General features: G+C 45.6%; 1 protein-coding gene across 1 annotated transcript in view; it reads left to right on the forward strand.

Annotated features, from left to right (window-relative positions):
• ANXA4 (annexin A4) overlaps positions 1-14,145 on the forward strand; it is a 33,936-nt gene that overhangs the window by 17,151 nt on the left and 2,640 nt on the right. The window contains 5 exon segments of the mRNA NM_001003039.2: positions 97-153; positions 5,545-5,638; positions 7,679-7,774; positions 8,703-8,761; positions 9,721-9,843. Of these exon segments, the coding sequence (NP_001003039.2) occupies positions 97-153; positions 5,545-5,638; positions 7,679-7,774; positions 8,703-8,761; positions 9,721-9,843 (429 nt within the window).

Here is a 14,145-nt window from a genome sequence, read left to right on the forward strand (position 1 = left end):
GGGCATCGCCCCCCCCACCCGGCATTCGGTCTGCACAGTGCCCCCCGCCCCTGCCTTCATGGACACTCTCTCATCCCTTTGCCTTGTTTTTCTCAGGGTGGCAGGGATGAAGGAAATTTTCTGGACGATGCTCTCATGAGACAGGATGCTCAGGTCAGTAGAACTGCAGCTTCTCTCTTTTCTGTTGCCAACAAGGCTTTAGTGGGTGGACCCCCCCCCCCCTTTCATATTTCAGTGTGTGTCGTCCAGGCTGGGAGATGTCCTATGGAAAAAAATAAAAGATTCCCGCAGATGACCTTCAATAGCAGTAATTTTTTTTTAAAGATTTTATTTATTTATTCATGAGAGACACAGAGAGAGAGAGAGAGAGAGAGGCAGAGACACAGGCAGAGGGAGAAGCAGGCTCCATGCAGGGAGCCCCACGTGGGACTCAATCCCGGGTCCCCAGGATCACGCCCTGGGCTGAAGACGGTGCTAAACCACTGAGCCACCGGGGCTTCCCAGCAGAAATTTCTTGCAGAAATACCTGGGGCTCCGGGTGACACAGGGGATCATTATATAAGCATCCCTGGGTTCTTGACATTGGGACCATGGTCTGGCCCCCCCAGAGAGCCATGGAGCATCTTCTGAATCACTTGGAGGTGAAGGGACCTGCCTTTGCCGCATTTACCTTGCATTTTTACGTTTGATAGAACCTGTGTAAAACAGCCTGCGCAGTATGTACCCTATCGGGTAAAATTAATTTCAAAGTCCAAGAGGCAGTTGTTTGCCTGGTGCCCGGCCCACCACCGATGCCTGCCCTGGCGCCAACCCCTGATTCCTTTACTGAATTAGTGGCCAGATAACACTAATCATAATAGCTGATTAAAAAGAAATGGGGGGATCCCTGGGTTTGGTGCCTGCCTTTGGCCCAGGGCATGATCCTGGGGTCCTGGGATCGAGTCCCGCATTGAGCTCCTTGCATGGAGCCTGCTCCCTCTGCCTGTGTCTCTGCCTCTTTCTTTCTCTATCATGAATAATAAATAAATAAGCAAATCTTTAAAAAAAAAAAAAAGAAAGAAATGGGTCCTTACCAGGTGCCAAACACTGTTGTGAGCTGTTGACACGAGATATGTCATTGAATCCTTGCAGTAACCCTACGAACCGAGCGCTGCTCTCCCCAGCTCGTGGACAAGGAAGTTGAGCCTTGCAGACGCTCAGTCCCTCGCTCAGGCTTCATGGGGAATGCATGGGGCCCGAGGCAGTTGGGATCTAGATGCTGTACTCTTAACCAACGTACAGCCACAGGGGAGGATTGGTCCCATTCGGTACGTGAGGCGTGAACCACTCTGGGTTCTGCAGGAGAGAACCCGTTGCTTTCTCCAGAAGGGAGGGGGTGAACGTGCCACAGGAGTCCCGAAGGTACAAGGAGGACCATCCCATACTGGAAAAACAGGAAATTGCCTTTAATCCGGAAGCTTTGAGGAGGGAGGAGGTGTTGAAAACGTTGGAAACCCTGGATGCTGCTGTGAGGCTCAGCTACCTCAAGGACAGCATCTGTGGATGTGGGAAGGCGCCTCCGTGGCCCAGGGGAATCTCCCCTTCAGTGAAGAGTCAGCGGGCACTTCATTCCTGAGACGCCGTACCCGCCTTCAGTTCCTGGGGGGTCTCCTGGGCGCCGGGCGTCCCATGGACCACCTTACACTTTTTCCTCACCACACATCTGTGAAGCAGGTAGTGTTCCTTCGTATGCTTAGAGATAAGACAGCGATGCGAAGGTTTAAATACCTCGTCCAAGACCACATAGCTGGTGGAATTGGGCTCTTTGCAGCCGTGCAACTCAATGAACAGGTGTTTTGGGGGCTCTTCAAGGGGCACAGTTCCCCGTGGGGGTGTGATGAGGTACAAAGGGGCTTCCAAGTAAGTTTGGGCTGGGGGAGTCAGATGGAGGGAGTAGAGTTCACAGTCAGTTTTTCTGGATCCTTTCGAGTCTCACCAGGAGGTGAGGAACTTGAGAACAACTGCAGCTGAGATTTCAGCTCTTGTAGGATAAGGCCGTAGGAAAACCTTGGCAGCCTTTGCTCTGTGACTTGTATCAGCAGCACCGGGGCGGTGTCTGCAAACACTGCGTTACCGAAGCTGGATTTTGACGGAGGAAAGTAAGTGAGTTTGAGATGAGAAGACTGATCCGGGCAGGTGGAGTTAGGTAGTGGTTCCTTCTGGAGGGTGGGCCTCTGAAAGTACGGAGGCTGTTACCCCACTAGTCCCATTTTAGTCCAATTTTATCTGTTCTTGGGATGGAACTCGCACGGGAGGACGTCATAAGGAGCACTCAGAATTCTTACTTGAGGAAGAAACGTGCGATATATTAAGACTACATTAAAAACGCCCTCAAGAGCTTTTGCGAGCTGACGCATCTTGATTCCCTTCTTCTGGGAAACAAACAAATACAGGCATAGGAAACATCGGCACGAACACTGGAAGCTGTGGAGGAGGAGGAGGCCCACTGAAATGCCAGGTGGGCAGCACCGCTGGGCCAAGCGCCCCGGAAGGGCGTCCACCCCCCTCGAAGCTGGAAGCAGGCACAGCAGCTTTATGCGGAGGCCGAGGCTCCTTGGGGAATCCTAGGTCTTCGCCACACGCCACATGCTCGCCATGTGCTCGCCACTCACGCTCCTGCTTGACATCCGTCCAAATAAGGAGCGAGGCCTCGCTCCGAGAAGAATCCGCTTGTCTTGTTCTACAGGGAAAAAGCAGCTCTGGACAGACTGCTCATCACGGAAGAATAGAAGAGCACGGAAAGCAGCACACCCTCAGCGCAAGCACCGTGTGGCCGGGGGACCAGCAGGAGCGGGAGGGAGGCAGGTGGGCCCAGGCAGGGAGGAGGACGCAGATTTCAGCTTCGGACCCCAAGACGCACGAGAGAAGACACATTCCGATGAAACAAGAGCTGCACAAACAGACCGACGAGAGTGCAGTGGGAAAATAACAGGTGACGATGGGCGGATGAGGCGCGAGGAGAGCTGGCAGGAAGCTAGAGGAGCCGACCGGAGGATCTTGGGTGCAACTCTGGGCGTGAGGGTGATGAGGTATTGCCCAGGGAGCCCCGGGCCCTCCCGGCTCTAAAGTTCCAGGGTTCGGTGAATTGACTCTAAAGCAGTGAGGAACGAAGACCCAGACGAGGAGACGGAGGTCAGCCCAGCAGGTGGCCCAACGTGTCAAGTGAGGGCACCTTGAGAAATTTAACAAGCGTGCAGCTCAGGAGTGTTGACTCTGCAGAGTCTTGTGAAGCCAGTCTCCAGAACCTTCTCGCCTTGCGAGACGGAAACTCCGTACCCACTAAACCCGTTGAACGACTCCTCATCTCCCGCTCCCCGCAGCCACTGACACGATTCGGTTTCCTGAGTCTAGGAGTCTGACCTCTCCGGGCGCCTCATCCAAGTCCATCACACGGGACCCGTGTTTGTGCAACTGGCTTATTTCGCTTCACGTGACGTCCGCGAGCTTCATTCTCGTCGTAGCCACGGTCCGAGTTCCCTTCCTCCTTAAGGCTGCGTGGTACCCATGCCACGCCTGCACATTGGGCTCATCCGTTCGGGTGCCAGGGGACAGTTGGGCTGCTCCTACCTTTCGGCTGTTGTGAGTACTGCTGCTGGGAGCATCCCCGTAAGGTCGGCTTTCAGTTCTTTTGACCGTATACTCAGAAGTCATGTTATTAGGTCGTACGGTAATTTTATTCTTAATTTTTTCAGGAACAGCTATAATACTGCTTTCTGTAGCAGCTGCACCGTTCTCCATCCTCAACAATCACAGGGTTCCATTTTCTCTACATCTTCGCCAACACCCGCTATTATGTTCTGTTTTGCTTTTTTTTTTTTAAATAGCAGTGAGGGGGCAGCCCTGGGTGGCTCAGCGGTTTAGTGCTGCCTGCAGCCCAGGGTGTGATCCTGGGGACCTGGGATCGAGTCCCACGTAGGGCTCCCTGCATGGAGCCTGCTTCTCCCTCTGCCTGTGTCTCTACATGTGTGTGTGTGTGTGTCATAAATAAATAAATAAATAAATAAATAAATAAATAAATAAATAAATAAAATCTTTTAAAGAAATGAATGAATGAATGAATGAATGAATGAATAAATAAATAAATAAATAAATAGCAGTGAGGTGGGGCACCTGGGTGGCTCTACCTTTGGCTCAGGTCATGATCTTGGGGTCCTGGGACCGAGCCCCACATCAGGCCCCTTGCTCAGCCAGAGGCCTGCTTCTCCCTCTGCCTCTGCCTACCGCTCCCCTACTTGTGCTCTCCCTCTCTGTCACATGAATAAGTAAGATCTTTAAAATAAGTAAAAATAAACAGCAGTGAGGAGATATGAATAGTAGCTTTGATTTATCAATAATATAGTAAAAGCAAGCAGAATTTCTGATAGTCCTACCTGTTTAGAATGTAAGCAATTACTGATGGGTCCTGGTCCTACTGTGAGACCTTCGATAGCCTCGAGCAAATCACAGATCTTTCTAGAGCAGTGTTGTCCGATGGAACTTTCCGTGATGCTGAAACTGTTCACATTGGCGTTGTCTAGGATGGGTAGCCACTAGCTAATTTTAATTAACTAAAATAAAATAAAATTTAAAATTTGACTCTTCAGTCGGACCAGCCACACGAGGCCACTGAGCTCTTGAAATGTCGCTTGTGTGACTGAGGAGCTGAATTTTAAATGTAATTTCGTTTTAGTTAGCTAAAATGTAAATAGCCACATTTGGTTGGTGGCTACTGTACAGAATACTGGGTCTAGGGCATTCCTTTTAGCTCTGAAAGATAGAACAGTGTGGGGCGTCTGCCTGGCTCAGTCGGTGGAGCATGTAACTCTTGATCTCAGGGTTGTGAGTTCGAGCCCCACATTGGGTGTAGAGATTACTTAAAAATAAAATCTTAAAAAAAAGAGGGATCCCCCTCCCCCAAAAAAGAGGGATCCCTGGGTGGCTCAACGGTTTGGCGCCTGCCTTTGGTCCAGGGCGTGACCCTGGAGACCCGGGATCGAGTCCCACATTGGGCTCCCTGCGTGGAGCCTGCTTCTCCCTCTGCCTGTGTCTCTGCCTCTCTCTCTTTCTGTCTCTCTCTCTCTCTGATGAATAAATAAATAAAATATTTTTTTAAAAAAGAAAAAGAATCATGTAGTCCACATATAGGGAGCTGCTGGTGCTTGCCTTGACTCCCCCATTAGTCTTTTTTGGGGGGAATGGGGAGGGGGCACAGGGAGAGAGAATCATAAGCAGGCTCCACACCCAGCAGGGAGCCGAGGCGGGGCTTGATCTCAGGATCACGACCTGAGCTGAAATGGAGAATCAGATGCTTGACCAACAGAGCCACCCAGGCGCCCCAAGGTCCCATCAGTTTTATACCTAAGGGAAAATCTTGAGTCATCGCCACTCACCACAAACAGCTCTTCCACACCCATTACCAACAAAATAAAACGAAGCCAGCTCGGCTCTTTGATGTTCTGGAAATATTTGCATGTTTCCTGGCACCTTCTCTGTGATGTTTTAAACTTGTGCTTTGTTTGGCGTCAGGACCTGTATGAGGCTGGAGAGAAGAAATGGGGGACAGATGAGGTGAAATTTCTGACTGTTCTCTGCTCCCGGAACCGAAATCACCTGTTGCATGGTAAGGCCCTTGCCTCATCTTCCAAAGACCTGAAAGACAATGAAAACTGTGTTGTCCATAATTAATTGAGAATTTTCTCCCTTTACTTGGTACAAGAAACAGATCGTACTGAAGGGTCTTAGATGCCTAACCTTGGAAATGCAGGAGCGCAGCAATGTGCATGAGGGTCGATTTCTGAAAGATTCATTATGAAAACTTAGCATATACAGCGTATTCGTAGGACTTTGACATTCCTGTTTGTAGGAAACCAACCTTCATAGTCTTTTTTCTAAAGCAGCCCCGTTTAATTTTAGTTACATAAGAAAAAAATCTTCAGTACGTCAGTGAGCAATAAAATAAAATTGTGGGTTGACATTTGTTCTTATTTAATATCCAAGTTGTAAAGTTGAGAGACATGATTTCTTTAGGGAGTCTGTTGCATAAGATAAATAGTGGATAATTTCGAATTTTATTTCCTATGTGTAATGTTTCTAATTTGCTTCTGATAATGCTAGTCTTTATAATGTGCTTTTAACATCTTTGGGGGGAAAAACTGTAGAACATTTGTCGTCAGGTTTACTTTCTTATGAACAGCAATGAGGGTTTAATAAGATATTTCATCTTTTATATAAGCTCTTTAGGTCTTTATGTTGCATCATAAATTTGTCAACCTACCATGCCTTGTAATTACAATTTATAAAACCTACGGGAAATTTGAGAAGAATGAGTTCGGTAAATTGAAAACATAAAGTAACTGAAAATTACGGCACGTTTGGAAGTTGCACTTATTTCGGATATTCCACAGTGACTAAAAATAGGTGATTGCACCTGTTAAATGTCATGAGCTACCATCAGATGCACCAACTTCTGACTCAGCTCCTTGTTTCTTTGCCTTCCCTTGCCAGAGGACTAATTACATACACCTCCCCCTGGTGGTTATTTTCCAGAAACGGCAGATCCTCCAAAAGATGCAAACAGCTTTGTAACAATTTTCACTTCTAGGCACAGGTCTGTTACTGGGAAGTCATAACATACCTGCCCTGGAAGACAGTCGAAGAAGCACTATTTGGATAAAGAAAACTTCATGATTTACTTACCAACCGACACTACTAGGGAGGATTCAAGTAACTAAGGTTTTATTCATTATCTTCTAGGTGCAGCGCTAAGCGCGTGATAAGCATTGCTCGCTGCGACATCCCATTGGAGCAACCATTATTTCCCATTTTACAGCCTAGAAAACTGAGGTTTAGAAGCTGTGTCCATTAGATCTTTTGATTCTAAGCAATAGACGCTGATTCCCATCTAAGTAAGAAGAAGGAATCCTACAGAATGGGACAAGAGGGGAAAGGGAAAATACTGGTGGCTCATTGAATTGGAAAGGGAGAGCCGAACATTTCCAGGAGGTACAGAAGTCAAGGCAGATCCAGGCATCTCAGGGGAAGGGGGAGTCCCATATTTTATTTGTAAGGCAGAGTCTCCCAAAGTCTTCATTGAAAATGTTGCTCCTCGAACCCCTACTGCAGACTGGCTAAGAATCTCCAAAAGGGTTCATCACATTCCAAAACACTTGTCCTAAAGTGAGAGAAAATTGTGTTACAGTCTATTTATTAGAAGATGCAACCATTTGTTATCAAACGTGACTCGGTAGTGAAGGGGGTGAAGGACTCCGGTTTGGATGAGCCGAAAGGAGGGTGAACATACAGGTGACGGCTGAGGCCACCGTCACACTCAGACGTGTTCTGCCCGTCAAGGGAACAACGAGAAAAGAACGCAAATCTCTCTAGACGTTATCCCCACTTTACGTGTGAGCAAACAGGGTCCTAAACAAGGGAAAGGGCTTGCCTGCTGTCCTCCGAGACTCTCCATATATCCCTTCGTCCTCTCCTTGCACCTGTTCCTCTGGCCACACGCCTCCTGGTCCTCACTGACGTTGCTGATGTCAGTTTGCTCCTGATGTACGCCGAAGAGTAGTGAGCTCTAGAAAGATGCCCATTCTCTCCCTAAATTTTAGTTTCCTCCCTTTTGTTATTATTTATAATTCCATTTTGTTACTGTTTGTAGTGTTTGATGAATACAAAAGGATATCACAGAAGGATATTGAGCAGAGTATTAAATCTGAAACATCCGGTAGCTTTGAAGATGCTCTGCTGGCCATAGGTAAGCTGGTGGGTCGTGGGTGGGGAGCAGAGAAACAAATGTTTATAGACTTTCCTCCTTACCACTTGTTGTCATGGGGATATAGTATTTGTTTTCAGGGATTAAAAAAATGCTTAAATCACTGATAATGAGATTTGGAATTTTTGTAAGGTCTTATTTATTTATTTGAGAGAGAGAGAGAGAGAAAGCATGAGCAGGGGAAGGGACAGAGGGAGAGGGAGAAGCAGGCTCCCCACTGACCCGCAGGATTATGACCTGAGCCCAAAACAGATGCTTAACTGCTTAACCACTTAACCAACTGAGCCACCCACGCACCCCAAGATCCAGAATTTTATTTTATTTTTTAAAATTTATTTATTAATGAGATATAGAGGTAGAGACACAGGCAGAGGGAGAAGCAGGCTCCATGCAGGGAGCCCGACGTGGGACTCAATCCTGGGACTCCAGGATCACGCCCTGGGCCGAAGGCAGGCGCTAAACCGCTGAGCCACCCAGGCACCCCAAGATCCAGAATTTTAGACAAGAACTATTATATGTGTTATTGTATTATGTAGCTTTACGTATTGTATATCCTTTGTGCTTTTGCATCTCAGTATACTGGAAAGATAATCCTAAATTAGCGGTCTCTCGCGGGTCTATGAATTGTTAGAATTAATAAAGGTTTCATATGGTACAGATAGTAATCATTTTGAAACTATATGCTGCCTTTTGCTTTAATTGCCTTTATTAATCAATTCTTCAGTTAATTGCTTTATTAATTACTTCTCCATGGCCTATGTTCATAAAACATTGTTTGGCTAAAATTTTTCCAAAAAAGCCTTCTAGAGATACAATTTCATACCTTGTAGAAACAGAGAGAACAACTGTCACTTTTTTCTCATAGATTTTATCTGTAATTTTTTAAATTTCTTTTTTTATCTCTTAACAGTAAAGTGCATGAGGAACAAATCTGCATACTTTGCTGAAAGGCTTTATAAATCTATGAAGGTAAATGGCTTCATTCTTGGCATCTGAATGACTCCAACATGTCTTGTGTCCACTGCATGTTTACTTCTGTTTCCCACACAAATTAACCAAAATTGGCCCGAGATATTCAGTTCAATCAGTGCCTGCTAATAATAATAATAATAATAATAATAATATTAGGTAATATTTATTGAGTAGTTATAACATGTGATTGCTATTTTTAATGCTGTATACATATGGGGCAGCTGAATGGGGCAGGTGCTGTTGTAAACCCCCATTTTACAGATGAGGAAACTGAGACACAGGGAGGTATGCAGGTTGCCCAAGGTCCTCAGTGAGGAAGTAAAGGAGCAGGGATGCAAGCACTGGCGGTCTGGCTTCAGAGCCCAGGCCCCTAAATGTGCATTGTACTGTGTGCAGACCCCCTTGCTGGGAACCATGGGAGATGCAGGAGAGATCAAAAGGTAGGAAGGGGAAGGCAGGTATGGGCAAAATGCAAATACGAACAAAACAGAATGTAAGACAGTAGTTGAGGACCCAAATACATAGGAGCACAGAAAGAAGAGTATTTTTTTCTTTTCAGTATTTGTTGAGGGGGTGAGGATCAGAAGAGACTATACGGAGAAGTTGGTATATTTGAGCAGGACCTTCAAGGAAGTTTAACCTGGGAGGGTTTGATAGGGTAGGAAGGATGGTGAGGCTGTGGGGAGGGACATTGGGGGGGAGGAATCATTGCAGGGAGGCAGCAGGCTGAGAATGCAGGGTAGGAGTCCTTGGCAGGGAGTGGTCTCCTGTGGTGGGAATCCAGAGCGTTGGAGAGGGAAGTGGGGACCCCCGCACACGGGTGGGAGCAGTAGTCCCGGGCTCTCTAAGTGTGCCGCGGAGCACGTCTCCTTCAAGAGAGCCCTGCTCAGGTTGGCCGTGCTAAGCTGAGGAAGGGAGCGTCTGGAAACCAGCATGGGTCTCGTTTTCTTCCTTAGGGCTTGGGCACAGATGATGACACCCTCATCAGGGTTATGGTGTCTCGAGCGGAGATCGATATGATGGACATCCGGGAGAGCTTCAAGAGGCTTTACGGAAAGTCTCTGTACTCCTTCATCAAGGTGGGTCGGGAGCCCGGCCTCGCCCCGGGAAAGCCCTGAGGAAAGGAAGGGTTGGAACGGGGCGCTCGGACCCTTCTCGGCTGCCCCCTACCAAGCTGGTCCTTCCGGTTTCAATCTCTGCCAGGCTGGAGGCTGGAAATGTCTGCCTTCCAAAGGCAGCGATTATTTCATGTTGAGCTCAGACAGAGAAAGGGGAGATACAGATGGGAGGGAGGGAGGGAGAGAGAGAGAGAGAGAGAGAGAGAGGAGGCTCGGAGGGCGGGAAGGAGCAGAGGGGGAGGGAGAAGCAGCCCCCCGCTGCGCAGGGAGCTCTGGGCTGCTGGGCTGGGCCTCCGGGACGATGACCTGAGCCAAAAGCAGACACTTAACTGACCCAGCCACCCAGGCGCCCCAAGACAGAGTAGATTTTAATGAATACTCTTACGAGTGCAATTTCCTGGGGCACCTGGGCGGCTCAACTCAACCGAGTTGAGCGTCTGCCTTAAGCCCAGGGCCTGATCCTGGAGACCCGGGATCGAGTCCCACGTCGGGCTCCCCGCATGGAGCCTGCTTCTCCCTCTGCCTGCGTCTCTGCCTCTCTCTGTCTGTGTCTCTCGTGAATAAAGAAGTAAAATCTTTAAAAAAAAATTTTTTTAAAGAGTGCAATTTCCTTGTCCGCCTGCTTACGGTGACCACTACACAGCTAAATCAGTCTTCCGGAACCCTCTTCAGCGCCAGCTGAGATCTGCCAAACATGGGAAGGCACGTTAGCTACCCCGGATTGCTGCCTTTCTCTACCTGGCAGCAGACTGCCAGGCGTGACGACAAATGATTCCCATCCCTCAAAACCCCTCATTACTGGGATTTGGCTTCCTGGGGAAGCCAGAAGGGCCTCATGAATATGAAGGCAAGACCCACTTCCCTATAGGAGCTGATGTTGCCTGCACAGCTGACTTCAAATCTGGATTTGATCCATGAATTAAGTATTCTGAATCCTACACCGAGCTTGCAGGGTGTAATTATGAGGTGATTTGAGCTGCTAAGTTTGTTACTGTGTATACAAAGCATTTAGGAACCTGTTTCTATTTCTGGACAGTCTGTGAGGTAACTATTTTGCAGAGCTGAAATAGAGCTAGCTTTAAGTAAAATACTTTTAAGATTCAGGGATGACCAGTAGGGAAGTTATGGGGAAAATGTATTTATAATATATACTATAGAGTCAATATCTCTATGTGAAGAGCTTCTACAAAACACTAAGAAAAAGGAGAAAAATCCAAAAAGAAAACATGCATTTCATGAAAAAATGAAACACTTAACAGACATTCTAAATATAGAGTGTTTAATCCAAATAATGTACGATAAATTACAGGTAAAAACAAAGCACCACCTTTCACCTAATACCTTAACAAATTTTATTTTATCTTTTTTAAGATTTTATTTATTTATTCATGAGAGACACAGAGAGAGGCAGAGACACAGGCAGAGGGAGAAGCAGGCTCCATGCAGGAAGCCCGATGTGGGACTCGATCCAGGGACCCCGGGGTCACATCCTGAGCCGAAGGCAGACACTCAACCACTGAGCTAGGCAGGTACCCGCACCTTAACAAATTTTAAAAAGATCCTAACCAGCATTGAGAAGAGCTTGGGGAAAATTCACCATCTCTTGTGGAAAGACGGACTGTAAATTGGTCTAACTTTTCTGGGAGGCAGTTTGGCAATAAATGTTTGGGTATTTTGGCAAATGACGTTTATTTATTTTATTTTCTAATATTTTATTTATTTATTCATGAGAGACAGAGAGGCAGAGACATAGGGAGAAGCAGGCTCCATGCAGGGAACCTGACGTGGGACTCGATCCCAGGACTATGGGATCACGCCTTGAGCTGAAGGCAGACGCTCAACCGCTGAGCCACCCGAGCGTCCCTGTTTATTTTAGAGAGAGTGAGAGAGTGAGTGTGATTTGGGGGAGGGGCAGAGGGAGAGGTAGAGAGAAAGAGAGAGAGAGAGAAAGAGAGAGAGGCAGACTCCTGCTGAATGTGGGACCTGACGCAGGGTTCAATCTCATGACCCTAAGATCCTGACCTGAGCCAAAATCAAGAGTCTGACACCCAACTGACTAAGCCACCCAGGCGTCCTGGCAATAAATGTATAAAAAATAAACTATACCTTGGGGCACCTGGGGGCTCAGTGGTTGAGCATCTGGCCTTGGCTCAGATTGTGATCCCAGGGTCCTGGGATCGAGTTCCGCATCAACCTCCTCACAGGGAGTCTCCTTCTCCCTCTGCCTGGGTCTCCGCCTCTCTCTGTGTATCTCTCATGAATAAATAAATAAAATCTTTAAAAAATAATAAACTATACCTCTTACTTAGCTATTATATGTTTAGGAATTTCTTTAGAGAAAATAATAAATTAAAAGTGCACTAATCCAGAGGATTGGAGAAAATATTTGGAAGTCACATTTAACTAGAGTTTACTATCCAGAATATGTAAAGTGTTTCTACAACTCAACAAGAAGACAAACAACCCAATTTAAAAATGACAGAGGGGGCTCCCTGGGTGGCTCAGCGGTTTGGCACCTGCCCTTGGCCAGGGCATGATCCTGGGGTCCCGGGATCGAGTCCCACATCGGGCTCCCTGCATGGAGCCTACTTCTCTCTCTGCCAGTGTCTCTGCCTCTCTCTCTGTGGGTCTCTCATGAATGAATAGATAAAATATTTTTTTAAAAAATTTTAATTAAATGAAAATGATAGGATTTGAATAGACATTTCTCTAAGGAAGATAAACAAGTGGTCAATAAGCACATAAAAAAGATGCTCAACATCATTAATCGTGAGGGAAATCCAAATCAAAACCACAATGAAATACCACTTCATACCTACTAGGCTGACTATAATTTTAAAAAACAAAGCCAGAAGATAACAAATGTTGGGAGGACATGGAGAAATTGGTATTTTTGTGCATCGCCAGCGTGGATGTACAATGGTGCAGACACTGGGAAAAACAGTTTGGCACTTCCTCAAAACGTTAAACATTAAAAAAAAATTGTTAAGTGTAGAATTACCCTATGACCCAGCAATTCCACTCCCAGCTATATATACTCAAAAGAAATTAAAACAGGGACTCTGTGCACACCAATGTAAACATTATTCATAATAGCAAAAGCTGGAAACAACCTAGGCATTCAGCAACAGATGAATGGATACACAAAGTGGGGTATATTCGTGTACCCAAAAAGGAATGACTTTTCGACATATGGGTGCACTTTGGAAACACGCCAGACATAAGAGGACAAATACTATATGATCCTATGTACTTATATGAAATATTTAGAATAAGTAAATTCATAGGACAGAGAGTAGATTAGAGGCTATGGAGGGTGGGGAGGAGGAAAGAAATGGAAGGTTCCTGGTTAGTGGTGACAGACTTGGGAAGATGAAAAGGTTTTGGAAATAGATGAAAAGGATTTTAGTGATGATGGTTACACAACAATGTGAATATAATTAATGCCTCTGAATTATACACTTGAAATGGTTAAAGTGCTGGGGCGCCTGGGTGGCTCTGTTCACTAAGCATCTGCTTTCAGCTCAGGTCATGATCCCAGGGTCCTGCTCAGCAGGGAGCCTGCTCCTCCCTCTGCTCCTCCCTCTGCTCATGCTCACTCTCAGTCTCTCAAGTAAATAAATTAAAAAATCTTTTAAAAAATGGTTAAAATGACAAATTGTTATATATATATATTATCATAATAATAAAGATTTGTGAAAGAATTTAAATAAAATTGTTTTGTGAAATGTGAAAAAGTCAACTAAATATTGTATTGTATCATAGAATTATTTATATTTACATTACTTTATATTTTTATATTTGTATAAATTATATGGCATAGACTTACGGCACATAATTCATTATATATTATTATTTTTGATAACCAATAGGGGATGACTCAAATAAATTACGGAAAATTTATACGATGTAATACTATACAGGCACTCTAATGATGGGGCACAAAAATATTGGCTGGCTTGGGCAACATCACTATAAATATATTTATATTATGTTTGTATATATATAAATACGTAAGTATATATGTGTACACACACAACACTGGAAAATATTAGAAATAAAGAATACATTGCTCATTTAATAACAGCTGTCAGAAGAACCAGAACAGAAATATAAAATATGTCAATAATAAATATGTTATAAAATAATCCCTCAGGCTATATAAAAAAGTAAAATCCTAGTCTCTGCTGTTTATAAGGAACAACTAAAACATAGTGACAGATGAGTGACTTTAAAAAAAGGCAGCTTACATTTGACAATATA

Source organism: Canis lupus, chromosome 10 (genome assembly GCF_011100685.1).
Source record: "Canis lupus familiaris isolate Mischka breed German Shepherd chromosome 10, alternate assembly UU_Cfam_GSD_1.0, whole genome shotgun sequence".
NCBI lineage: Eukaryota > Metazoa > Chordata > Mammalia > Carnivora > Canidae > Canis > Canis lupus.